This window comes from Dipodomys spectabilis, unplaced genomic scaffold (assembly GCF_019054845.1).
Source record: "Dipodomys spectabilis isolate Male_0828 unplaced genomic scaffold, ASM1905484v1 ptg000050l, whole genome shotgun sequence".
Classification (NCBI taxonomy): Eukaryota; Metazoa; Chordata; class Mammalia; order Rodentia; family Heteromyidae; genus Dipodomys; species Dipodomys spectabilis.
Window position 1 is genome coordinate 7,422,350 of NW_024870727.1, and position 24,959 is coordinate 7,447,308.

The window sequence follows — 24,959 nt, forward strand, 5'->3', positions numbered from 1 at the left end:
TACTAAAGGAGCAACCACACAAGTACATACACAAAGACTATAGGGTATGATGCATTCCAACAGCTAAAATTTCAATGTGGCTACAGTGGTACAGGCATGAGATGAAGAGCCAAAGTTGAGGCTGCAGAGACAGATCAAACTGTACAAGGCCCTGGGTTCAATCCTTAGCATGGGGGGGGGGGGGGGGGGGCAGGGAGAAAGCAAGTGTCTTCAGATTCTCGGAGTACCAGAGTTGTCTCTTGAACAGCTTGGACTCAGGTGGGACTCATACTGAGCTCTCAAAGCAGCACAGTCCTGAGTGCCTATCCCCATGTACACAGAGAAACTTGTACAAATTAACTGATCGTTCCAATTCCTGCCCCTTCAGGACCACGTCCAAAGACAGGGCTGACACTAGTCTCTGCAAAATGTGAAGGAAAAAAAATGTGACCAAGTTTTTCCAGCCTGCCCCACCACTCCTCCCCACAGGCCCTCAGCACACACAAGCCCAGAGCAGATTCTATACACGTCTAATTGAGGGCCAAGTTTATGCGCCATGACATCAGTGCAGCACAATGAGCCAAGTTTAAACTCCATCTGGGACAAATAATGTCCAGGCACACTGTGACTTCTTTTGTTTATCTCCACTGACTAAATATGTCTTGGTGGTAAATGAACTAACTCTAAGATTTATTTCCCAAGGCCTCCAAAACAATATTCTGCACCCTGAAGCAACTCCCTGCCTCTAGTTCTCTTTCCAAGACTATGCGTAAGTGGTTTTTAACAGAACACATGATTCTGAAACATATTATTAACAGGGCGAGAGGAAAAGTCCAAGCAGCCCTACAGCAATCTGAGACAAAGAAAATGAGAGCCCACTGGCAATCGGGTGCTGCGCGTGGCTTGTGTACAAGGCCTGCATGGTTTGCATTCTGGGTCCCCTTGAAAGCCAGAAAGTCAAAATGAGCGACCCAAGACATGCTTGTGCACCTAATGCCTATTTCCTTTCTTTGCAAAGAGTAAACTCGGTTGATGGTTGTATTCTGGCTTTGCTTAAAAGAAATAATTCTCACTTAGGAATACAAATCAAACAACTCATGGGTTCAAATCTTCCAACAAGTTTCATGATTTCTTAAATCTCAAAAGCTACCAAGAGTGGGGTTTGAGGAAGAAAGGACAAGCAGAAAGCTCTCTCTCTTGCGCGCGCGTGCACGCGCGCACACACACACACACACACACACACACACACACACACACACACACACACACACACACACACACACACACACACACACACACACACACACACACACACACACACACACACACACACACGGCAGGTCTTCATACCATGGAGAAGAACCTCTACCACCACCACCTGTGGACATCACTCTCAGCAGCCACTGACCACAGAGTCAATGGCTTCCCTGTTGCTAATCTCAGGGAAAAGGAAAAACAGGACCTCTACAGTGACCTGACCTAGACTTTGGGAATCCTTCTGCAAAGGGAAACACGGCCCCTGTGCTTCCAAACACTCTACTGACCCTTGGGCCTCGTCAGTCAGCAGAGGACAACTGCTACTTTCTGGAACTAATATGGCAGCCACAGACATTGAAGAGCAACAGCCTTTGCTATAAACTTTGTTTACTAAACCAATCCCATGCCTCCTCAAGTGCTTACACCTAAGCAAGACTAGTAAGACACACTTGACCCAGGACACTCTATCTCCCTGGAAAGAAGGACCTGTATTTCAGAAGAGGATCTGCATTTTGGAAGAGGTCCTACGGGAAATGTATTCCAGCCCTGATTTGCCAGCTGCAAGCACTTAAACTTTTAGGTTTTTGCCTATAAGAATGACTGCCACCTTCTGGGATATATGATTACCGAATGAACTGGTGTAGGTAAGTACTTAGCACACTGGTCCTAGCACCTCATAAGCACCAAACTAGGTACTCTTCCTTCCCTTCACTTCTTAAGAAACCAAAACATTGACTACACATTACCCTTTCCAACAATTTCACTTGCCATCCACAAATAAACCAGGCAGGTAAAAGTTTGAGACTGAACGTCTCCTGGTGACCAGCAAACTTATAAAATTTCAGTCAGAAGTAAGGGCTGAAAATTCAGTGAAAGCTTTCAATTGGTAAGCGTTCAATAACGAAAATTTGACCTTTAACATTATCTTTTACATTGTTAGGCACAGAAATTTCTGGGAGAGTCAAACTCAGAAACTTTTGTCCTGCATTTCTCCCAGAGGGTTTAGAATATCCCATTTAAAAAAAAAAAAGCCATTGGCCCCTCCAAAGAAGGAGTTAGGGCCTGGAGTGACGCAGTCTTCAAGTCTTCTTAGTGGAGGAATTCTGGAGTTCTGAGTGTGCAGGGTTGAGGCATAGATTACACTTTATAAAGGCACAATGTTATTAGATCTATGTGGTAGCTAGGACCCACAGACAGAAGAGATGTAAACTAATGCCCAACTTTTTTACACTCTCAAAGAAAAATGAAGATGTCTTCAGTCCCCCATAATTCATATTACCTTAGTATTTTCTATTACTGCTCTTTTTTCATCATGACTAAAGCCACCCAATGAATTTAAAAGAACAACCACCCCTCTAGAAGGATGCTTTGGATGTGGGCTTGCAAGGTGAGGAGCATATGAACAAGTCTTCATGCTGACAACATAAAGCAACAAGTAAAATGGCAAAACCAGACAACAGCTGCCTGGCTCAGATCAAAGCAGCTACCAAGCCATGTCACTAAACAAAATACAGGTGCCAGTGTCATGGGTCTCTAAGGGTCTCTGGGTTCTACTTTTTATCATCTACTGCAACCAGCATGCAAGCCATCTTAGACCTATGGAGTTTCCGTGAACAAGCCTTGACTGCTCAGCTCTACAGCAAAGATGGGAGAAAGCCACATGCTCAGTGCAGTCACCAGGCAGGTGGGCTGGGATGTAGGTCAGTGGGAGAACTAATGTGCCTCCTACACTCAAGGCTTTTGAGTTTGGTCCCCGGCAAATCCCCATCCACCTCTCCTCCCACCCCAAATCAAAAGCTAACTGGGGCAGTTCAGTGGAGATAGCAAAGAGTCTAATTTTGGATATAGGCTGACTTGTAAGTCGCTATACTATTAACCTGTTACTATCAACCTGTCAGGAATGCCCCATTGCTAATGTTTTCAAAGCAATGAAAATCAATCCTAGTGAACTGAACATTAAACATGATGGAAAATAGACTTGTACAGGACTCCAGGCACTCAGACACAGTGAGACCAAAGGAGGACACTCGTAGGGGAGGAACACAAAGGCACAATGCCTATGTGCCTCTGATCATCTAAAATAATATTTATCAAAAGGAACTCCAGGAAATGGAAACAAGTGGTTTTTTCTTTGTTGTTGTTTCTGGTTTTGTTTTTTTTTTTTTTGTCTTGTTTGTTCACTTACCTGTCTTTGGGAGGGTAAGGGGGAACACAGAAATGTAGGGACAAAGAGTGAACAAAAAAAAATTCAGCAATGGTACCCATTGGACACTACACTGAAAATGAAGTATACAACCTTTGGGTAGGGACAGGAGGGAAAAACTGGGATAGAGTGAGGAAAGGCATGAGATTGTCTAAAAGAAAATGTACTCATTACCTAACTTATGTAACTGTAACCTCTCTGTACATCACCTTTATAATAACAATTAAAAAATTTTAAAGAAGAAAAGAAACTGGACTTGTGTTGTTACCCAAATACATAGGATGGCTCCTAATGTTTAAGGGGTCACTGGAATATTTCCTAAGTATGTCCTCTTAGCCAACAGCTAAAACAAGGCCACAGCTGCCTCTGGTTCTCTCTGCCTCTGTGTTAACTGCCATTATTTGAAACAGAAGACTTCAGTGAGTTAATTTGCTAAAGGTAGACTGTCCATTTTATCCAAAGACTGCATGAAGCAAGGATTGGACAGCATGGGGCAGGCCTGGAAGAGGCAGGGCCCGACTGTTCTGGTTAAGGGTCATGCTGAACACACCTGCTGCTCATAAAACACACATTGCCTCTCAACAGATGACCTGATATGATGGTTGGCTACTAAGAAAAAAGCCCAGGGCTGCAAAGCAATACCAGCAGAGGTAAGAACATTGAAGTAGTATTCTAATTCCATTTCTTCTGGGGGCTCACCATGTCTACTTTAAAATTACTATAACTGGGGCTGGGAAGGTGGCTCAGTGGTAAAGCGCTTGCCTTGCATGCATGAGGCCCTGAGTTCGATTCCTCAGCACCACATAAGCAAAAAAAGAAAAAAGCCGGAAGTGGTGCTGTGGCTCAAGTGGTAGAGCGCTAGCCTTGAGCTGAATAGCTGAGGGACAGCACCGAGGTCCAGAGTTCAGGCCCCACGACCAGACCCAAAAAAAAATAAAATAAAATAAAATTACTATAACTCTGGCCAGGAATAGTGGCACATGCCTATAACCCCAGCACTCAAAAAGTAGACAGGGAGAGTTCAATTTAAGAGGACAAAATAGTCTACACAGCAAGACCCTATTTGCAAAGCTTTCTTTCTTTTTTTTTTTTAATTGTAACACTAGAGCTGATGCTCAGATCAGTGCCAATAATCTGAATGTTGTAGCTAAGCATATGACAGCACTCCAGCAAGTAACTTCTTGGCAGTCTATGTATACTTGAATTTGGAAATGTAGGAGAGGAAAAAATAAGAATGAATATGTCTGCAGTTGGAACCTGGGAGATTGTTACTAATTTTGTACAGCCTTCTCACTACCATCATGTCGGGAGCATGATGTGAGTTATTTCACAAGGTCTGCTTTGAAACCAGTCATATGACCACAAAGAAACGTCTGCTTCTATGAAGCTATTAGGTTCCTGACAAATGCCTTCAAATACTTTGGATGCACAGGCAGCCCATCCCTCCTTCCTGCATGTAAATCCTATTTTCACTGTTCTGATGCAGCAACAGCAGTCATATCATGTCCAATACAACAAACAGATTTCCAAACAAATCAGAGAGTGGAAATCTATTAAATTTAATCATAGTTGATGAAAAATCTAGTGTGCTATAAATAAAAATGCCTGCTTAGGTACAATGGCTCACGCCTGTAATACTAGCTACTCAGAGGCTGAGATCCGAGAATAGTAGGTCAATGCTAGACCACACAGGACAGTCTGTGAGACTCTTATCACCAATTAACCACCCCTCCTGGGGGGAAAAAAAAAACAAGCCAGATGTGGAGCTGTGGCTCAAGTGGCAGAGTGAAAAAGCTAAGGGACAGAGCCCAGGCCCTGAGTTCAAACCCCAGTCCTGGCTCCAAGCAGGGGGAAAAAGCCACATTTATGGAATACCACTATACGTTTACTTTTTAAAAAATGATTATAAACCCAAATATTTGCATCCATGCTCATGCAACAGTTAGATCTAGAATCTGTGCACAGTATCCCTGATCTAGACTGTAAACAGAACCAAGGCATCTGGCACTTAGTGAAGGTTCTGTCACCAGAAGTCAAAAACTCCATGGGTCCTAAGTCAAACAATAGTAATACTTCTCCTGAGCCATGGTAAGCAGGTAACATCCTAATTCATTTCCCAAGTCGCCAGGTACAAGTACAAGCTAAGAACCTTAGTCAACATCAACAAATGGGAACTCTTGAAAACTCTTGATGAGTTGTGCTATTTTTATTTTAAGAGGCATGAGCATGGATGCAGTTGCAAAGGTAAAGAAGTTAAGCACATAGGAAGTGACTCTGTGGCTCAAGTGGTAGAGCGCTCACCTTGAGCTAAAGAGCTCAGGGACAGCACCCAAGCCCAGAGTTCAAGCCCCACAACCGACCAAAAAATAAATAAATAAATAAAAAGTTAAGCATAGGTAAAGTGGAGACAAGGAGGGCAGCCAAGTTTTATCAGTCTATTGTTGTCAAGTGATAAGTCAAGCCTTATGTCCTCAGATCTCCAGGTACACAGAAGAAAAATAAAATACGGAATTTTGCGCAAATATTCCATATGTGTGCACACACACGCACATGCACATGGATGTGCTTACATTCAGAGCCTAGACACTGCCCTGAGCTTCTTTTGCTGAAGGGTCGTGCTCTACCACTTTGAGGGATAGCTCCACTTCCATTTTTCTGATGCTAAATTGATGCTTACAGACTCTCCTGCCCAAACTGGCTTCAAAAGCGATCCTCAGATCTCAGCCTCCACAGTCTCTAGGATTATATTTGTGGGCTATTTGCTGGATAGCAAATCTTCCTTTTTTTTCTTTCTTTCTTTCTTTTTTTTTTTTTTTTTTGTCAGCCGTGGGGCCTAAACTCTGGGCCTGGGCACGGTCCCTCAGCTCTTCAGCTCAAGGCTAGCACCCTACCACTTAAGCCACAGCGCCACTTCTGGCTTTTTCTGCTTATGTGGTGCTGAGAAATTGAACCCAGCATCTCAGGCAAGCACTCTACCACTGAGCCACCTTCTCACCCCAAATCTTCCTGTTTTTAAATACAGTCCTCCAGGACAACTTATTCCTTCCTGCTAATGGATACCAAAACTTGAGGATGCTCACAAATAGCATCTTCCTGCATATTCCTTCATCCCTCCTCCCAAGTTCAGATCCTCTCTGTATTACTTCCTGAATATAGTGTACAATTAGGTGAGCATTTGTTAAACTGTAGTAAGTATGTTTAGGAAGTAATGACAAGGAGAGACTGTGCATGATCAGTATAGACACTATTCATTCCCACTTTTCCAAGTATTTTAGATCTATGGCAATTAGTAGAATCTGAAAACAAAGAACCCAGGGGCATGACAGGAGGACTACATAGCACCCAAGTATTTTTGTTATTCCTTTTTTAATTATAAGTTCTTTTAATTAGCCTGTATCACAAATGCAAAAAGTTATGGCTGGGTACTGGTGGCTCATACCTGTAAGTCTAGGTACTCAGGAGACTGAGATCTAAGGATCATGGTTTGAAGCCAGCCTGGACAGGAAAATTCTGAGAAACTCTTATCTCCAATTAACCACAAAAAAAAAAAGCCAGAAGTGGTGCTGTGGCTCAAGTGATAGAGTGCTAGCCTTAAACACCAAGAGCTCAGGGATAGCACCCAGGCCCCAAGTTCAAGCCCCAGTACACGCGTATACACACACACACACACACACACACACACACACAACACAAACACACACACACAAGATAGCTGCAGTTTTCATAGTATAGATGAATTAAATTTGCTCTTTTTTTAAAGTCTTCATCCATTTAAAGACATTTACAGAATGCAACTTCAGGTACCAGGCATAGCATGGACAAAAAAGATTGTGTCTACTCTCCCTGCTTTACAATGAAATCAAAGATTGCAGTCAGTTAAAAACAATCATAATGTTAAAACTGCCCCAGAATTTGAAATGGCCATTACTCTTCAATGCAACCTTGCCACCGCAATAGTTTTCCTTAATCCTCTCTTTTTTTGAAGGAAGTTTAGCTTCTACCAGTGAAAGGATACTGAGGACATCGTGCATCTTATTATTGTGGCCTTTGGCTAATTAAATTCTGCAGTGTCTCCCAACCCAGACAACTCTGAGCTGTCATAATTACATGTCATTTGTCCTAATTATTACGGGTGCCACACATAACGACACCCTCTGATAATATTACATCAAAACTTTCCTGGTTAGCATGGAGGCTATGCATAGGCTGAGTTTTTGGAAGTCTCTGTGGGGAGAACTGGCAAGCCCAATGCAAAAAGGACTGGAGAAAAAAAAAAAATCAGGCCACAGAACAGAATAAACTCATCACTTTTATAGCTACAAGGAGGCCCTCCACAGCAGAGAAGGCCAGCTGTGCAGTTAGAAAGCAGCTCTGATGGAAGAGTGTCTATGATGTGGACCTCTGAAGAACCTGAGATTCTGATGCCAGACATTCAGAGGCCAAGGTGGGCACCAGACAGAAGGACGAGAGCATCACAACACACAGCTTCACTAACAACGATACTGAAAGCCAAGTGTCAAGAGAACTGATCATAAACCAACCAAACAGTTGTTCAAGGCATTCCTAATGTTAGTGCTCCTTTGAATGGAAACCCCCATGGGGCATTCTCATTTAACAACACAGAAATCGGTCACCTGACATGCAAAGCATGAATAATGGTTGCCCACTCCACTTCCAGGCAGACCTCTGGAATGGTTCAGCATCCTCACACTTTTGCTAGCTAGATCTGCTTTCCTGTGTATCTACTCCAACCCTCACACCCTCCTCTGAGTTCTGATCTGCAGTCCAAGCACTTCTATGGCTTGACACATGGCCATTGTTTTTTTTTTTTAAGTGAAACAGGATTCACTCACCAGCTAAACTGCTCTCTCCTGTTTCTATTCATCTTCCTGTTAAGATACTTGCACAGAAGGATTTGATAAATGCTTATTAAAATGAACACATCTATTATTCAGTCGCTCCTTAATTCTGCCATAAATCTCACATTCCTTGCCACCTAATCTCAGGAGACACAGGCTACTGATATGCTGACACCAGAGGCCTTTGTGAGTTTTTGAGTGGTAGAAGCTAGTACTGGGGCTTGAACTCAGGACCTGGGCACTGTCTCTTAGCTCTTTCAAGCAAAGTTGGTACTCTACTACTCAAGCCACACCTCCACTTCCAGCTTTATGCTGGTCAACTAAGATTAAGAATCTCACACACTTTCCTGCCCAGGCAGGCTTTGAACCATGATGCTTAGCTCTCAACCTCCTAAGTAGCTAGTATTACAGGCATGAGCCACCAGCACCTGGATGCAAGGATAGTATAAACATCTGAGCAAGGTGTACATTCCTTATGCATCATTCTGCTGGAGAATTCAGCTTTCTCGTGTTTGGTATTCCAAACTCAACCTTTCGCCCATCTAAGTCTACTTTCTAGAGTGAGCATCGGCCCCAGGAAGGCTTCTATGAGGAAAGGCACTATATATAAAAGGACATTCAGAGGCACAGCTGAATGCCATTTATTTAATGTCCGCTCTCACTGAATATCATCTTTATTCCTGAGTACTCTCCCTGGAGTTGTGCATCTACCTCTCTAGGAGAGGCTGTCTGTAAAACATCCTCCACTAGGGTTTTGAGGAGTATAAGAGGCCTGTTATATACATAATACTCTTTATGAGTTCCCTGACACAGGGGCTCTCAGTATATTTAGAGACTGAACTTGAGCAATGAAGAATCTGAACTACTAAAAGCAAGAAAAGGCCATCGGGAAAGCTAAGAAGGTAAAAGCCAGAGCAGAAAGGTCACTGGATGAGGCCAGGAGGTTACAGTTGATAAATAAGTGCCATCTGAAATGTCTTAGCACATTTAGTACATTTTAACACAAAAAAATGCTCTGGGAAAACTCTGGCAATGTAAATGTCTGAGAAGAAACAAGGATTTTGCAACATAAAAATACAAAAAAATCACAGAAGAAATGAGAAAAGAAATGTCAAACATTTGGTGAAATGCTTGGTGAAATGATGTGTGCATCGCCACGGCTAGACAAAGTCAGAACCGAAATTATGACAGCATTGCTAACCTCCTGTCTCTGAGGGCAAGCTTTGTCACACATGCTCCCAAGCTAGTAAGGCAGATAATGTTTTTCTATTTACACTTAACAGGACTGATGTCCTGAAGAAGCATTAAAAGCACTTGTGGGCAATTAATATCCAAGAAGCTTAAAAAAGCGGGGGGGGGGGGGGGGGGGGGGGGATGATAAGAGAAAATCCTACAGTAAGACACATAGAACATTCACTAGGTGACTTCTATGTGCTGAATGCTAACCAGGAGAGAGAAAGCCACCAACGTAGCCCCAGGTCCCAGGAAGCAGGAGTCCCCAACAAGAATACAAGGTGGCATTTTCCCTTTGTGTATGTACAGATAAAATCAACCAATCAGCTAACTCTGTCACCCTTGTGAACATCTCTGTTCCCAACATAATGGTTTCTTTATCTAACTGGCAAATGCTGTGATTCTTTCCCATTTATAAAAGGCAGAAATTGAGCTGGTATTTATTCTTTCATGCTTACAGTTAGCTGCTACATCTTTAAACCTCAAAACAAAGACAGCTGAATTCTATTATTAATAGCTCTGGAAATATCAACACAGATACCAATTTTTCCTGCTCCTCTTTTTTTTTTTTTTCTTTTCCTAAATGGCAGGCTATTGTTACATAGCCCTGGCTAGCCTGGAACTTAGGACCCACCTCCCTCTGCCTACCAAGTGCTGGAATTACAGGACTGCATCACCAGACGCTGAAAGCACCAATTCTCTGATTATTGAATGATATTCACTGTTATTTGTACGGTCACATGGTAAAAACTCAATTAAAATCTAATTCTTGTGAATTATACCTGTAATCCCAGCTACTCAAAAGACTGAGATCAGGACAGTCATGGCTCCAGACTGACTAGCCAGGGCAAAAAGCTCACAAGACGATATCTCAACATACAAATGCGGGGGCATAGTGTCACTTGCCTATCATCCTAGAAGTAAATAGGAAGATCATGCTCCAGGTTGCCCCAGGCAAAAATCAATAATCAACTTCAAAAAATGAACCAGAGGTCTGGGAAGGTGGCTCAGTGGTAGAGCGCTTGCCTTGCATGTATGAGGCCCTGGGTTTGATTCCTCAGCACCACATAAGCAGAAAGAAAAAAGCCGGAAGTGGCGCTGTGGCTCAAGTGGTAGAGCACTAGCTAAAGAGCTGAGGGATAGTGCCCAGAGTTCAGGCCCTACGAGCAGAACCCGCCCCCTCCCCCCCAAAAGAAAAGAACCAGAGCAAAACAGGCTAGAAATGTAAAGTGTACCTCCAGTGGTAGACCACATATCTAACAGCTGTAACACCCTAAGTTCAAACCCCAGTATAATTTAAAAACAAAAAACAAAAAAACCTCAAGAATAAGACTTTGTAAGGAATATTAAGAAAGACAACTTTACTTAGTTATGCTGGGTTACAATTACCCAAAGGCAGATAAAACTACTGATGAGCAAATAACAATACTTTATTTAGAAGACAATGAAGCTCTCCAATTTCACTCTTAAGTTATGTCTCCAAGACAAATGAAGACAGATGGTCACACAAGAATTTATACGTGAATGTTCATAGTAACCCTGTTCATAATAGCCAAAAATTTTTTTCACTTGACAAATGGATTAATAATATGTGGTCTACTATACACTGGGATATTTGAGGGAGGAGAGGGGACTGGAGGGAAATAAGCATGGATACACTGCTACAAAACAGACGAACCATGCCAGGCACTGGTGGCTCATGCCTATAATTCTTGATACTCAGGAGGCTGAGATCTGAGGATTGTAGTTCAAAGCCAGCCTGGGCAGGAAATTCCATGAGACTCTTATCTCCAATTAACTACCAGAAAACCAGAAGTGGTGCTGTGGCTTAAGTAGAGCGCTCACTTTGACCTGAAAAGCTCAAGGACAGCGCCCAGGTTCAAAGTTTAAGGCCCACGACCAACAAAAACAAAAAACACACAAACCCAGAAAAGATTCTAAGTGCCAGAGATCAGGCACAAGTAGGAATGCTGCAGAAAATCCTGCAAGAATTCATTCTATGACAGGTCCAGAGCAAGGAATATCTGCAGAGAAAACAGATCAGTGGTTCACTGAGACTGGTGGAAGAAACAGAGATGAGGGAGTGAGTTCATCAGAGTCTTTTCACTATGTCCAAACACCCTAAAATCAATTGTACTCAGGTTTCTGCAAAGCTCTGGTGGTGGTATGCACTTGAATCGTCCCCCACTACAAGGATGAGAAGGAAGGTCGGGGGTAAGTTATTGGATCATCAGGCTGAGGGTCAATAGATTTACACATTGACAGCGTCATACTTCTATGGAACTATTTGCAGTTGATGGAAACTAAGTGGTGGGCCCAACTAGAGGAAACTGGACATAGGGGGTGAGCTCTAGAAGGATTTACCTCATCCCTGATGGTGCCTGTCTCTGTCCCTCTTGCTCTCGCTCTCTCACTACCGCTCTCTGCTTCCTGGCTGCCTTGAGGTGAGTAGCTCATTCCATCACGCCCCACCAGGACACTTGGCCTCACTCAGGCTCCCAGGCAGCCTTCCCATCATGGACTGAAACCTCTGAGACTAGGAGCCAAAATAAATCTTTGTCTTCTTCGGGTACTCTGTCACAGTGATAAAAACTTAAAGCTTATGTGAATACACCAAGTTCCACCATGTACTAAATGGGTAAGGTGTATACTACAGGCACTAAAGTTCAATACAAATGTCCATGCTCTCTGTCCAATTGAGTTTTACTGCTTCTTTTTAGAGGACAATCCATTTTTTCTCATTCCATTCGTAATAAGGAAAGCTTTATGAAGAACCATCATCTACAATCTCTGTTCCCATAAGATGACAAATCAAGTTTCCAGTTTAATAGGACTTCTAATAAAGAAAACTAAGAGAATCTCTCATTTAGAGAGCCAGAACCCTGGCATAAGCTGATCTAATCAAATCCAGCTTTCAGGCCCGTTAGTCAGGAGAAGGAGGCTTGAGGAGGCAGGAACTCTCTCCTTACTGAAGGGTCCTGTGCATACTAGAAATGCTCATAATGGGCTGGGACAGCTGGGGTACACTAACAATGCTGTGAGTGTATGTACATGCACACTCTCACACACATACACCACTCACACTCCTAACACACACTGCCAGAAAACCCAGTGCCAGACTATAGTGCTCCACAAGAGTCATTTGAGAAGTAGCTACAACACCATCTACCTTAAAAAGTCAACCTAGGAGCCAGGCGCTGGTGGCTCATACCTGTAATCCTAGCTACTCAAGAGGCCAAGATCTGAGAATCATTGTTTGAAGCCAGCCCCCACAGGAAAACTCCATCAGATTCTTATCTCCAATTAACTAGCAAAGAACCAGAAGTGGAGCTATGGTTCAACTGGTACAGTGTCAACCTTAAGGGAAAAGCTGAGGGACAGCATCCAGGCCCTGAGTTCAAGCTCAACTACCAGCAAAAAATAAAATAAACATGTTAGAAAGAAAACTGAATTGATGCTATCAGAGATAATAATTCCTACTGAATGTTAAGTTCTACTTTTTTTTTTGAAGTTTTATATTCTAAATAGTTTCCCCAAGTGCCAGCTGATTGAGTTCAGAAATACTTTTCTGTCCCATAATTCTGAGTAAGCTAGGGACAAAGGAGTTTGACAAAATGAGTACTCTGGTTTTATGGGGCACACGTTGGGAAGAACTATTCCAAAAGCTCCAGTAGGTTCATCCTGACCTGAGCACCTTGCCCAGGTCAGGGCACTGTGAAGTCAGAACCCACCCCTCTGGGCTGCCTGTAATGCCCATGCAAGAGACCAGGGGAGCAGATTCTCAGACCCAGAGAATCCACCCTCTCATTCCAAAGACATGCATAGGCTCCATGACTCATGTAAAAAAAAAAAAAGATCACACCTTTTGGGAGCTTTTGATGCTTTAAGGATACTAACCAGATAAGGTAAAGTTGCTGTTCTCATAAACAACAGTTTCTGGTATTTTCTTGAGAGCCAAAAACTAATTTTATAACTTAAAAAAAAAAAAAAAAAAACTTGGCCAGGCACCAGCCTGTAATTCTGTCATTCTAACTACTCAGGAAGCTGAAATCACAGAACCACAGTTCAAAGCCAGCCCAGGAAGGAAAAGCTATGCTGGAGGTGTGGTTCAAGTGGTAGAGTGCTAGCTGAGCAAGCAAGCTGAGTGAAGGCGCAAGGCCCTGAGTTCACACCCTGGTTCTGGCACTAACACAAACAGAAACCTTTGCATCCCAAGATAAACCAAATGTGGACTGAGACAAGGTGTCCTATTTCAGCACCAACCTGCTGGGCCGCTTCCCCATTCACCAAATGTGGCATCATGGCGACCTCTCCATTCAGAAGTGGGGGCAGTTCCAGAGGGATTTGGTCGGTCATCATCATGGTGACATACATTCATGGAGAAGTTCCCTCCACTGGCTTCCTGCAAGACAAACACCACAAATTTTTGGTTTGGAGTTTTGTGTTTTTGTGTGTGTTTTTTTTCTTTAAAAAAAAAAAAAAAAGAACCACAAAAATGAACTGTAACCTAAGCTATATGAAAGTCAGCAATTCTGAATGCACCATCATGAAGTCTGCTGAAACCCAAATTACTCTAATCATAGAGGATTATTACTATTCTGTCAAGCTTCCAGAAGGGGCAGAGACAAGGGGGGAAAAATACCCTGAACTGGGAGATCAAAACCAGAGTCTCCAGGCAGCCATGTGAATGTAACCTCTAATGCCTCAGCTGGGCAGTTAGTGAAGAACTTTAAAACAGACCAATAATAACAACAATCTTGCCCTAGAGGTCTTTCTGAGGATAAAGTCAAACATTCTCAGATAGTAAAAATGCCAAACAAGCTGATAGCTTACAACTGTGGTCCTTACTACTTTGGATGCTGAGATCTGGAGGCTCCCTGTTCAAGGCCTGCCTAAACAGAGAAGTTGCGAGACTGTTTCTCAACATACAGATGGGCACCATGGTGTATACCTGTCATCCCAAACTACATGGGAGGCTAAGACTGGGAAATCCATGGTTCAAGAGCAGCCCAAGCAGAAAAGGCCTCAAAACTCCATCTCCAAAAAGAGAAGCTAGACATGGTAGTACACACCTGTCTTCCCTAAGTAAAAAATAAGAAAAATCAGGGTACAGCCACACAACCAGGGTGGGAAGTGAGACCTTACCCTGAAAATCACCAGTGCAAGAAAATCACTGGAAGGTCCAGCCTAACAGCCATGCCCACGGCCCTGAGTTCAGACCCACTGATAGCAAACAAAGACAATGCCAAGTAAAAACCAGGGGATATCATCTGGGAGGCAAAGACAACATCTTGGTAATCACAAAAGATTTTCCCCGCTTGAGTGAAGGAACATTCCAGAGAGTGAGACAAGACAGGCCCAGAGACTAATGCTAGTACAACACCATTGTCTACCCAGAGTTTTGCTTCTAATTAAAAACCCATCCCTCAAGCTGGGTGCCAGTAATGCAACTCCTGTAATCCTAACTACTCAGGAGGCTGAGATTTGAGGATCACAGTTGGAAGCCAGCCAGGTCAGGAAAGGCTGTGAGACTCTTATCTCCAATTAATCAGCACAAAAGGCCAGAAGTGGAGCTGTGGCTCAAAGTGATAAAGCACTATCCTTGTCTACTAAATCTCAGGAATAAATCTCAGGCACCAAGTTCAAGCCCCAAGACCAGGAAAAAAAATCTTTCTCCCTGGGGGGGGATGCAATTTTTTCTCATCTTAGTGTTCATTTTAGTGAGCCTTTGTTACAAAAACAGGAAGGAAGGGAGGGAGGGAGGGAGGGAGGTTGATTTACCCTTTCATTAGGATTTAAAATAATTTCATGCAAGCAAGTAAACAGATGTTAACTGCATATACTACAATTATAATATATGTAATATAAGCTGGCACAGTTTTTCTTTGGCTTTTTGCTGATTAATTGGAGAGGAACAATAAAGTCTCTTGGACTTTCCTGTCGAGGTTGGCTTGAGACTGTGATCCTCAGCCTCCTGTGTAGCTAGTATTACAGGCATCAGCCACTCATATCCATCTATTGTCATTCTTGAACAACTCCATCCCAGATACCCCACTCTAGACAAAGCCCTCCCAATGAGGCAGAAAAGCCACCCAAGAGATAATAAACATTTTTTTCCTTTTAAATAAGTAGAATTTTACACTACACATTATCACCCCCACTTGGAGGAACTAATTATTTAAGCAGCAAGCTAGGAAGTCTTGTCCCAGCAAAGTCAACACACTCCCTAATAACAGGTCTTATAATCAGGTGTTATGAGTACCACCGTGCTGTTTTATTAGGCAATTGCTCATGTCCTACACAAATAAAAGTACAAAGCACAGAGCACAAGGGTTTATCCCCATGAGGAAAACAGCCTTCTACATGAAAGCTCAGGTCACCTTAGACACTCTCAGGTAGATGTGTTTGACTGGGAGTGAAGTGATCGAGAAGGACCACTTCACTCTCATTTCTAACACTTGATCCTAGGAGCAGGGCAAGGAAATATGGCAAGTCATTTTTTTTTCTCAGATTGATTGAGAAAAAAAAAAGAAAAAGAAAAAAGACCTCCTTCTTAGGTGTGATTAATTCACTGTATCCTTGAAAGTCAGTTGGGTCACAGTTAGAAATGACCCCTGGCCCTGCCCATAAAGGACTTCCAGACACTGGATGAAGGAGCAAACGGCAACAGTGATTCTCCCTTGCCTTCCATAACAGCCTTCCCTTCCCCTCCCCACTGGGACAGCACAGTTCAGCCCCTCTCCCCGACAGATGGAACCTGCTCTCTTCTGTGTCACCCAGTAGGACAGAAGAAGTTAACTAGTTTCTGGGACTGCCCTAAGTCCTTGCAAGTTCTGTAGGTCATCCTTTAAGTCAGAGCATAGAAAATGACAGTACATGTTGGGGAAGGGAAGGGAGGGGAGGGGGAAGGAAGAAGGGAGGAGAAAGATTAGGGAAGGGGGAGGGAGGAGGAGAGGGGAGGGGAAGGGGAAGAAATTTAGTTTCAACCACAGGCCCTCACAATCTCTCCCCCTAACCCCACATCCTAACACTAAAACCGCAAGAACTCCATGCGTTTCCTATTCTTTTGAATGAAAGGGGTGGGAAAGAAGCCATGTGGCATTTGTGACTCATGACTCTCTTCTAAGAGAGCACATCCCTGGTTATCAACTACTTCTGGGTTCAATAAATGGCAGGAGTCAGGGGTTGGACAGGGAAATAAGAAAACAAAATGAATACAACTTTGCTGTTAGTAAGACGAAATGTCTTTCAAGTATGAGTCCAAAGCTTTTTTTTTTTAATGTTATTTTTAAAATAATATCCCAATCAGATGGCAGGGACTCACAGCTATAATCCTAGCCACTCAGGAGGCTGAGATCTGAGGATCACAGCTCAAAACCAACCTGGGCAGGAAAGTCCATGAGATTCTTAACTTCAATTAACTACTAAAAAGCCAGACATGGAGATGTGGTTCAAGTGATAGAGCTTTAACCTTGAGTGAAAAAGGCTGAGGGACAGCACCCAGCCACTGAGTTCAAGCTCTAGTACCAGCACAAAAATAAATTTTAAAAATCACCAAGTGTCTGCTAGTTCTATACTTCTCTAGACAACTGGCTTATTCCAAGTTTTCCTACTTCAAACTGGCCAACTTCACAAAAATGATCAAATCAGGGCTTGAGTCCGATTTCATGAAAATTTCCTTCTTTACTATCCAAGGGTGGTAGTTCACACCTGTAATCCCAACTACTCAAGAGGCTAAGGCAGGAGAATGTCTTGAGCTCATGACGTACTAGACCAGGCCTACCAATTTAGTAGGAACCTGATTGAAAACAGCAAATGAAAAACTAAGCTGGAAATGATGCATCACTAATATCAGCCACTCAGGAGGCTAGATCAGGAGGACCATGCTTTGAGACATGCACAGAGTAAAAGGTCATGAGATGCTGGCACAACCAATAATAAGTTGTGCAAGATGGTGCACATTTGTCCTCCTAGCTTCTCAGAAAGCAGAAATGGGAGGATCATGATCTAAGACATCCTGTGCAAAAGAAAGTAGAGTGTATTCAAGAAAATAACAAAAGGGTTGAGAATATAGCCCAAATAAAGAGCAATTAGCAAGCCCTGAAGTCAAATCCCAGTACCACCACCACCAGCAGCCCAAACAAAACTGATTCTGATACTGAAAACTTTATTGTAGGTAAGACTTGAGAACATTGTCACAATTATACCAAAGCAATGTCTGTCTACTTCTATAATATTAATGAAGAAAAGTAACTGAGCTTCTTGTGGAGGAGATGGGAAAACTGTATCAATAGTCAACAGGATCCTTTCATAAACCATAAACACCCTGACTTTTCAGAAAATGATTTGTTTTTCTGTGCTCTGTTTTGGAAGCTATTAAGAAATAAATGTGTGCTCTAGCCTTTTAAAAACAGTACCACCTTAAGAGAATTAATGTTTTATGAGGAATTGCAATATACAACCAAAAGTTAAGAACACTTCATTCAGGACATCAGCCATTTGTGTCACTGGTTCATGCCTGCTTATGTCACAGTGGCAGTAGAAGTAGAAAATCTAGGCAGGTCCAATTTCAATAAGGAATCAAACAGCACAGAAATAATAGCAGCCTGGATCACCCCACCCTACAGGTGGCCTTGATGTGTAAATGCCATTGTCAAAAGGACTGACAATTTCTTAAAAGTGCACTTCCTTTCTGTGTTTTACTAGCAAGACTTACAAAGATGGGGTGGGGGGAGGAGAAAAGAGAGAGGAGGAGAAGAGAGGAAGAGAGGCAGCTAGTTGGACACATTCTGGCAAGGACTAGGGACATCAAAGTACCACAATCTCCTCTGTCCTTCTTGATCCACACCAGGTTTGAGAGGCAAATTCGTAGGTTGGTGTTTCCAGACTTAGAAATTCTGGAAGTGAAAGAAAAAGAAAGTGAAGAAAAAGTGAAGTGAAGAAAAAGAAAGTGAAGTGAAGAAAAAGAAAGAACCTCTGGTAGTTAACATTCTAAGTCTTCCCAGCAAAACTGGATGCCTCTTTTCATTTATACAATAACTATGGGAAATGCACAGCATCAACAGGAGGGGGGAAAATTAAAAGGAAACTGGAGCAGACCACTATCTTCATTACCTCTGAAATTCTGAGAAATCTGTTCATCCATCAACATACACTTGTTCGGCCACTTCCAGGACTGTGAGAAGAGGGCTTACCTCTGCCTTCCCAGGAACCCTACACCAGCTCTGCATGAGACATTAGCATGGGGCCCCTGTGGCCCGATGTGGGGCACGGCCATTGGACAGAATCCGAGAGGGAGGGGCTGCCCGCTGACAGGCCCTAAGTCTCTCCAGTCCACTGCCAACTGGTAAGCACTTGGTCCTTTGCTTCTTTAGAAAACCAAATTAAATAGCACAAAAATAAAAACAAAATAAACAAGGTAGAGGGAGAAAGACTGAGGGTTGTGATTAGGACTTGTCACAGCTTTAAAAACAAACAAACAAAAAATTTTAACACAGAGAACAACTCTAAGCAAGGCACCTGTGGCTCACATCTGTAATCCTAGCTACTGAGGAAGCTAAGATCTGAAGATGAAGGTTTAAAAGCAGCCCAGGCAGGAAAAGTACATCAGATGCTTACTTCCAAATAATAACCAAAAAAATCTGGAAGTGCAGGTGTAGCTCAAGTAATAGAATGCCAGCCTTGAGACAAAATAATAAAAAATAAACGAATCAAGAAGTTCAAGACCTGAGTTTATGCCACAGCACTAGCATTAATAAATAGTTAAGTATTTTTAAAACCAGCTTAAAGAACCAGTATGTTATAGTTTTAAAAATATGAAATGAAATGAAATAAAATAAAGCAAGCAGTCCTAGATTGGCACTCCCTAGGACTGACCATTAGGAAATTCCAATCTAGGTTTGGTAACAATTGGCTCTAAAGTTGAGCAACTAACTTTTTCTTATTTTATAAAAGCACAAGATTATGGATTAGCCCTAAATATTCTTTCTGCTCTTAATTCACTATGTTTCATATACTAATTCCCTTCTGTGTTTATTCATTACAGATTAATCTAAAGCTAAAATAGAATCTCTAAAATGTGGTGTTTAGCTTTCTGCATAGCAGTGAGGAAGAATTGAAAGAAAATGTGAAAGAAAACGTACAAAAGCCAGAGCTGCTGTTCACTGTGTTTTTATGCCAATAGATCTGATTTTGCAGCTGAGTTCTGTACAGCTGGGCAGGAAAGCCTCTTGCCATGGCTTGCCACCTGAATGAAAGGAGTGGTGCTAATTGTTCATGGAAAAAAAAAAAAAAAAAAAGCTCTTGAGACATGAGCAGTACCTGGAGGTATGTGCCCAGCTGCTTGGTTAAGGCACAAATAGTCTGGAATTTGCCTTCTTGTCTGATACATGTTCATTAGTGAAGTAAGATCACAGTTGTCTACAAAAATTCTTAACCTTAAAAACACACTTGCTTTTTGCACCCAATTAGAAGCATAGGATATTGACTTGGAAAGCTTAACTCCACAGACAAATCCTGTGAAATGGTAGGCTTTAGTTGTTTTTTTTTTAGACTAAAAACACCATCACCACTGCATAAATACATGCAAAAAATACACTGCATACATGCAAAAAGAGCTATGACTGTACTCTTAAAGGCAGTGGGAGAGAAGGACAGTCAACCAGCTGGCTGCATCAGCTCTGCATTTAAGAATCCACACTTGCTTTTTTCTTTTTGACAATTTGGTCTTAAATATATTTTTAAATAACTTTGAATAATTTAAAATCCAAAAACACATTATCATGCCTGAAGTCAGTACTATCTTCTAAATGAAAAATTCACATCTATAAGGATTATATAGGCGGGCTGGGAAGGTGGCTCAGTGGTAGAGCGCTTGCCTTGCATGCCTGAGGCCCTGGGTTCGATTCCTCAGCACCACATAAGCAAAAAGAAAAAAGCCGGAAGTGGCACTGTGACTCAAGTGGTAGAGCGCTAGCCTTGAGCTGAAGAGCTGAGGGACAGCGCCCAGGCCCACAGTTCAGGCCCCATGACTGGACCAAAAAAAAAAAAAAGGATTATATACAAAAACACAGCCAGGCACCAGTAACTCATGTCTATAATCCTAGCTTCAGGAAGACAAATCCCCAAGACTCTTACTTCCAATTAACCACCAAAAAGCTGGAAGTGGAGGCATGATTCAAGTGGTAAAGCCCTAGCCTTGAGCAAAAAAGCCAAGAGAACCTTAACAAGGGCAATAACCAATATTTAAACAAGTATTTATGGTACACTGAACTTACGTTAGGTTCTAGGTATCTAATAGTAAAGGCCTGAGGGTTGAACATTATTACAGGGTAACTATCCACACTGGAGACTTCTGACACAACCTCACACAAGGGCCACAGACACACCCATTTTCCAAGATACCTTTCATCTGAGATAAGCTCTGCATCTCAATTTGATTGCCCAGCTGTGGTCTCTTTCTGAGCTTTGAAATCTGATAAGTGTTACAGAAGGTAATTTATCTTTGGCCTCCTCCCTAACCTGTATTTCTGATCAGCCATGAGGACATGAAAAGTATTACCTCAATAAGCTCATAGAGAACTCATTCATACATAAGCACACTCAAGTTTGATTAATTGAAGCAATGTTGTAAAACTCTCCTAAGAAAAGCAATCTCTGACTTTAAACATCCCTAATTTTGTACATGGTTTCAATGATTTCTGATGTAAGTTCTTTTAGATATTTGTTCAAATACTTTCCAACAACTATATAATAATAAGATTCTAAACTCCTTGGAGCAAAAAACAAACCCGTGAGAATAATAGATATGATGCACTGAAAATCTGCCTATAATGATGTTTTTTATTTTTTCTTTTTTTTTTTGATCAGTCATGGAGCTTGAACTCTGGGCCTGGGTGCTGTCCCTCAGCTCTTCAGCTCAAAGCTAGAACTCTACCACTTGAGCCACAGTGCCACTTCCAGTTTTCTGGTGGTTACCTGGAAAAAAGAGTCTCACAAACTTTCCTGCCTGGGCTGAGTTTGAACTGAGATCCTTAGATCTCAGCATCCTGAGTAGCTAGGATTACAGGCTGAGCCACCAGCACCCAGCATAATGATGTTTTTTCTAAAAACAAGTTACAGCTGGAATGTTAGGAGTCCGTGGAGCCATTACACAGATTAGATTCTCAAGATCAGTTTTGGGTTTCATGTAATATGACTGGATACAAAGCAAATGCCATGTTACTTGTGGCTTAAAATAGAAACAGAATCCATATGCACTGATAACACTTAACAATTTTCTCCTTATACCTGAGGAGGTATACAAATCATGTTTAAATTCTATCATAGATTTCTCTCTTCTTAGGCTCCTGCCATTAAAGCACCTTTGTAAAGCAAATTCATATGATGAAAATCTTGAGAGAAACAGGCCAGAAGACTAAGACAAAAACTGGATGTCGGGAACCAAGTACTTCCTGCTCCAACTATCAAGCTGTCAAACTGCCAAGGGAGGCTGTGACTGCGAAGCAACAAACCCAGGCCTGTTAGAAGGGAACACTTAATTGTCTGCCTCGTAATCAAACCAGTGTCCTAGAATCAAGGTAGATGATCAACACCCATCTTGTCTTCTTGTCTACTCAGATCACTACAGTGACTGATGCACACTCACTGACTACTCCAAAAGCCCATTTTAATTCCTGCAATCACTTGATTTAGTTATTTTCTTGGGTCACGCACTTATTTATGTCTTTCAAAGAACCTAAACCAGGCATCAATGGCTTACATTTGCAATCCTGGCTACTGTGGAGGCTCAGATCTGAAGGACAGTGGGCTTGAGGCCTGCTTGGGGAGAAAAATTCACACAAAAAAATCTATCCCCAAAATAACAAGCACTACCCCCACCAAAAAAAAAAGGGGAAAAAAAGGCCAAGACTGAAAGCATGGCTCAAACAATTCAGTGCCAGCCCAGCAAATGTGAGGCCCAGAGTTTAAACCCCAGTACTGCTTTAAAAAAAAAAAAATCCTGAGGCACAAAGAAGAACTCTTATGGAATGACCCTCAGGTTTCAAATACAGACAGAATAATTAGACATTGAAATTCATTTCCGAAAGAGCAATGAATTAGCAAAATCCAAGGATGCCACAGCAAATTGATTTGCATTCAGCAAATACTGGGAGATGAGAGACTTCCCTTTCTTTTTTAAAAATAGACTTCATGGGCATATATTCATTTTTCCACTGGCCACTTTAAATAAAGGGAACTCCAAAATATCTTTCTTTACAAGAGCTGGCTTAACTTGAGCTGCTCCTTCCCCTGCCCCCAGGCCAAATGTCTATTTCCATGGCCGAAGAGGTGCACTGTGAGTTGGTGGGAAACCTCGCAGCCAAAGAGGCCTCCACAAAAGGTTCACACACAGGAAGCAGGCTGAGAGCACACTCCAAGGCCAGAATGAGGAGCCCTGGAAATGCCATGTTCAGAGGCCCTGGCTGCCTACCCGTCAGGATCAACAAAGCTGGAATTGTTCACAGCTGTTCCCTGGAGTTCTCCCCAAGGTGAAAGAGAAGGGCACCACCGTCCTGTGTTATTTTTCTAGATCATCCCTCAGAGCATCATTTTGGAAAGAAAGAAAGAAAGAAAGAGAGAGAGAAAGAAAGAGGAGGGAGGGAGGGAGGGAGGAAGGGAGGGAGGGAGGGAAGGAAGGAAGGAAGGAAGGAAGGAAGGAAGGAAGGAAGGAAGGAAGGAAGGAAGGAAGGAAGCAAGGAAGGAAGGAAGGAAGGAAGGAAGGAAGGAAGGAAGGAAGGAAGGAAGGAAGGAAGGAAGGAAGGAAGGAAGGAAGGAAGGAAGGGAGAGGAAGGAAAGGAGAGGAAGGAAAGGAGAGGAAGGAAGGAAGGAAGGAAGGAAGGAAGGAAGGAAGGAAGGAAGGAAGGAAGGAAGGAAGGAAGGAAGGAAGGAAGGGAGAGGAAGGAAAAGAGAGGAAGGAAAGGAGAGGAAGGAAAGGAGAGGACGGAAAGGAAGGAAGGAAGGAAGGAAGGAAGGAAGGAAGGAAGGAAGGAAGGAAGGAAGGAAGGAAGGAAGGAAGGAAGGAAGGAAGGAAGGAAGGAAGGGAGAGGAAGGGTCCACAACTCTGGAATTATTTTTCTTAAATACACTAGGAAATACTCCCCAAGAAGGTATTCTTTTTTCTCAGACTCAAGTGCAAGGAGTGGAGATTGAAAAACTCAAAATCTCAAATGTCACTTCACTGATCACCAGGAAAATGTGGCTCCTGAAATACTGGCTTCTGTGTTTAAATGAAAAACAACCAAATGATAATTATGTGAATGCCTCGAGTAGGTCTTTTCAACACCATGTGCACACTAGTGTGCACCGAAAGGGACAATGGTCATCTGCCCCTTTAAATAAATAAATAAATCACATGGTAAGAGGGAAATGCAGTTGGAAAATAAATTGGGTCAGTTTAATGCTAACCTATAAGTTGGACCTTTTTCTATTTGAGATTGGAAAGTAACCCAACCCAGTTCTTTTAAAAACACAGTAATCAAATTCTTAACACCTCAGTTTCTTTATCTGTGAAACAGAAGTCATAGCTACTTCTTGCAGTAAAATTGCAGGGCCATTAAATAACTTAATGATATTGGGGAGAAAGGAAATTCTTCAACTAATTGATGGATTTGAGTATGTAACTAACACAGGCACCTAAGGGTTTTATGCAAGTCTATCCAGGCAGCTATTGTACCTACACCAACCAGACCTCATACCCCTTACAAGCTTTAGGAATCCTCTGAGAAGTAGAGAAAAACATAAGCCAGAAATATTATCATCAAATGCTCACAAGATAAAGTTTATGGAAATATACAGTCAGATTACATAAGTTAAAAAAAAAAAGAAATAGAAATAGAAAAAAAACTGACAATAGTTATCCTATGGTTAGTGGAACAAGTGAGTTCTATTTTTCTATTATACTTATATTTTTAAAATATACACTGGGTCCTGATAATTTATATGAAAGTAAACTTTTTAAACCCATGTAATTAGTACTGAGGTACCAGTAGCTCATTCCTATCATTCTAGCTCCTTGGGGAGACTGAAATGAGGAGGATCATAGTTTTGGCCAGATTAGGCATTAAAGTCCATTTTATACCATCTCCATGAAAGAAGCTGGGCATGATGACACATGGCTGTCATTCCAGCTACAGTGGGCAGTGAAAAATAGGAGGATCACAAACAAGCACCCAGCCAAGAAGGGAGATCCTAAAATAACAACGCAAAATGGGGAGAGGGTGCTTGGGGACATGGCTCTGCAGTAGAGGGCCTGCTAAGCAAGCATATAGTCCTGAGTTTCAAACTCAGCACCACACACCACACCCACCTCCCCCACCCACACACACATGAGCACACACAGACACACACACACAGACACACACACACACAGACACACACACACCTAAGCA

General features: G+C 42.3%; 1 protein-coding gene across 2 annotated transcripts in view; it reads right to left on the bottom strand.

The window, feature by feature from the left end:
• Fndc3b (fibronectin type III domain containing 3B) overlaps positions 1–24,959 on the bottom strand; it is a 279,369-nt gene that overhangs the window by 209,780 nt on the left and 44,630 nt on the right. For both annotated transcript variants that reach the window (XM_042678836.1, XM_042678837.1), the window contains exon 2: positions 13,795–13,933. In XM_042678836.1, coding sequence (XP_042534770.1) covers positions 13,795–13,905 — 111 coding nt within the window. In that variant the 5' untranslated portion in view covers positions 13,906–13,933. The remainder of the gene's footprint in view (positions 1–13,794; positions 13,934–24,959) is intronic.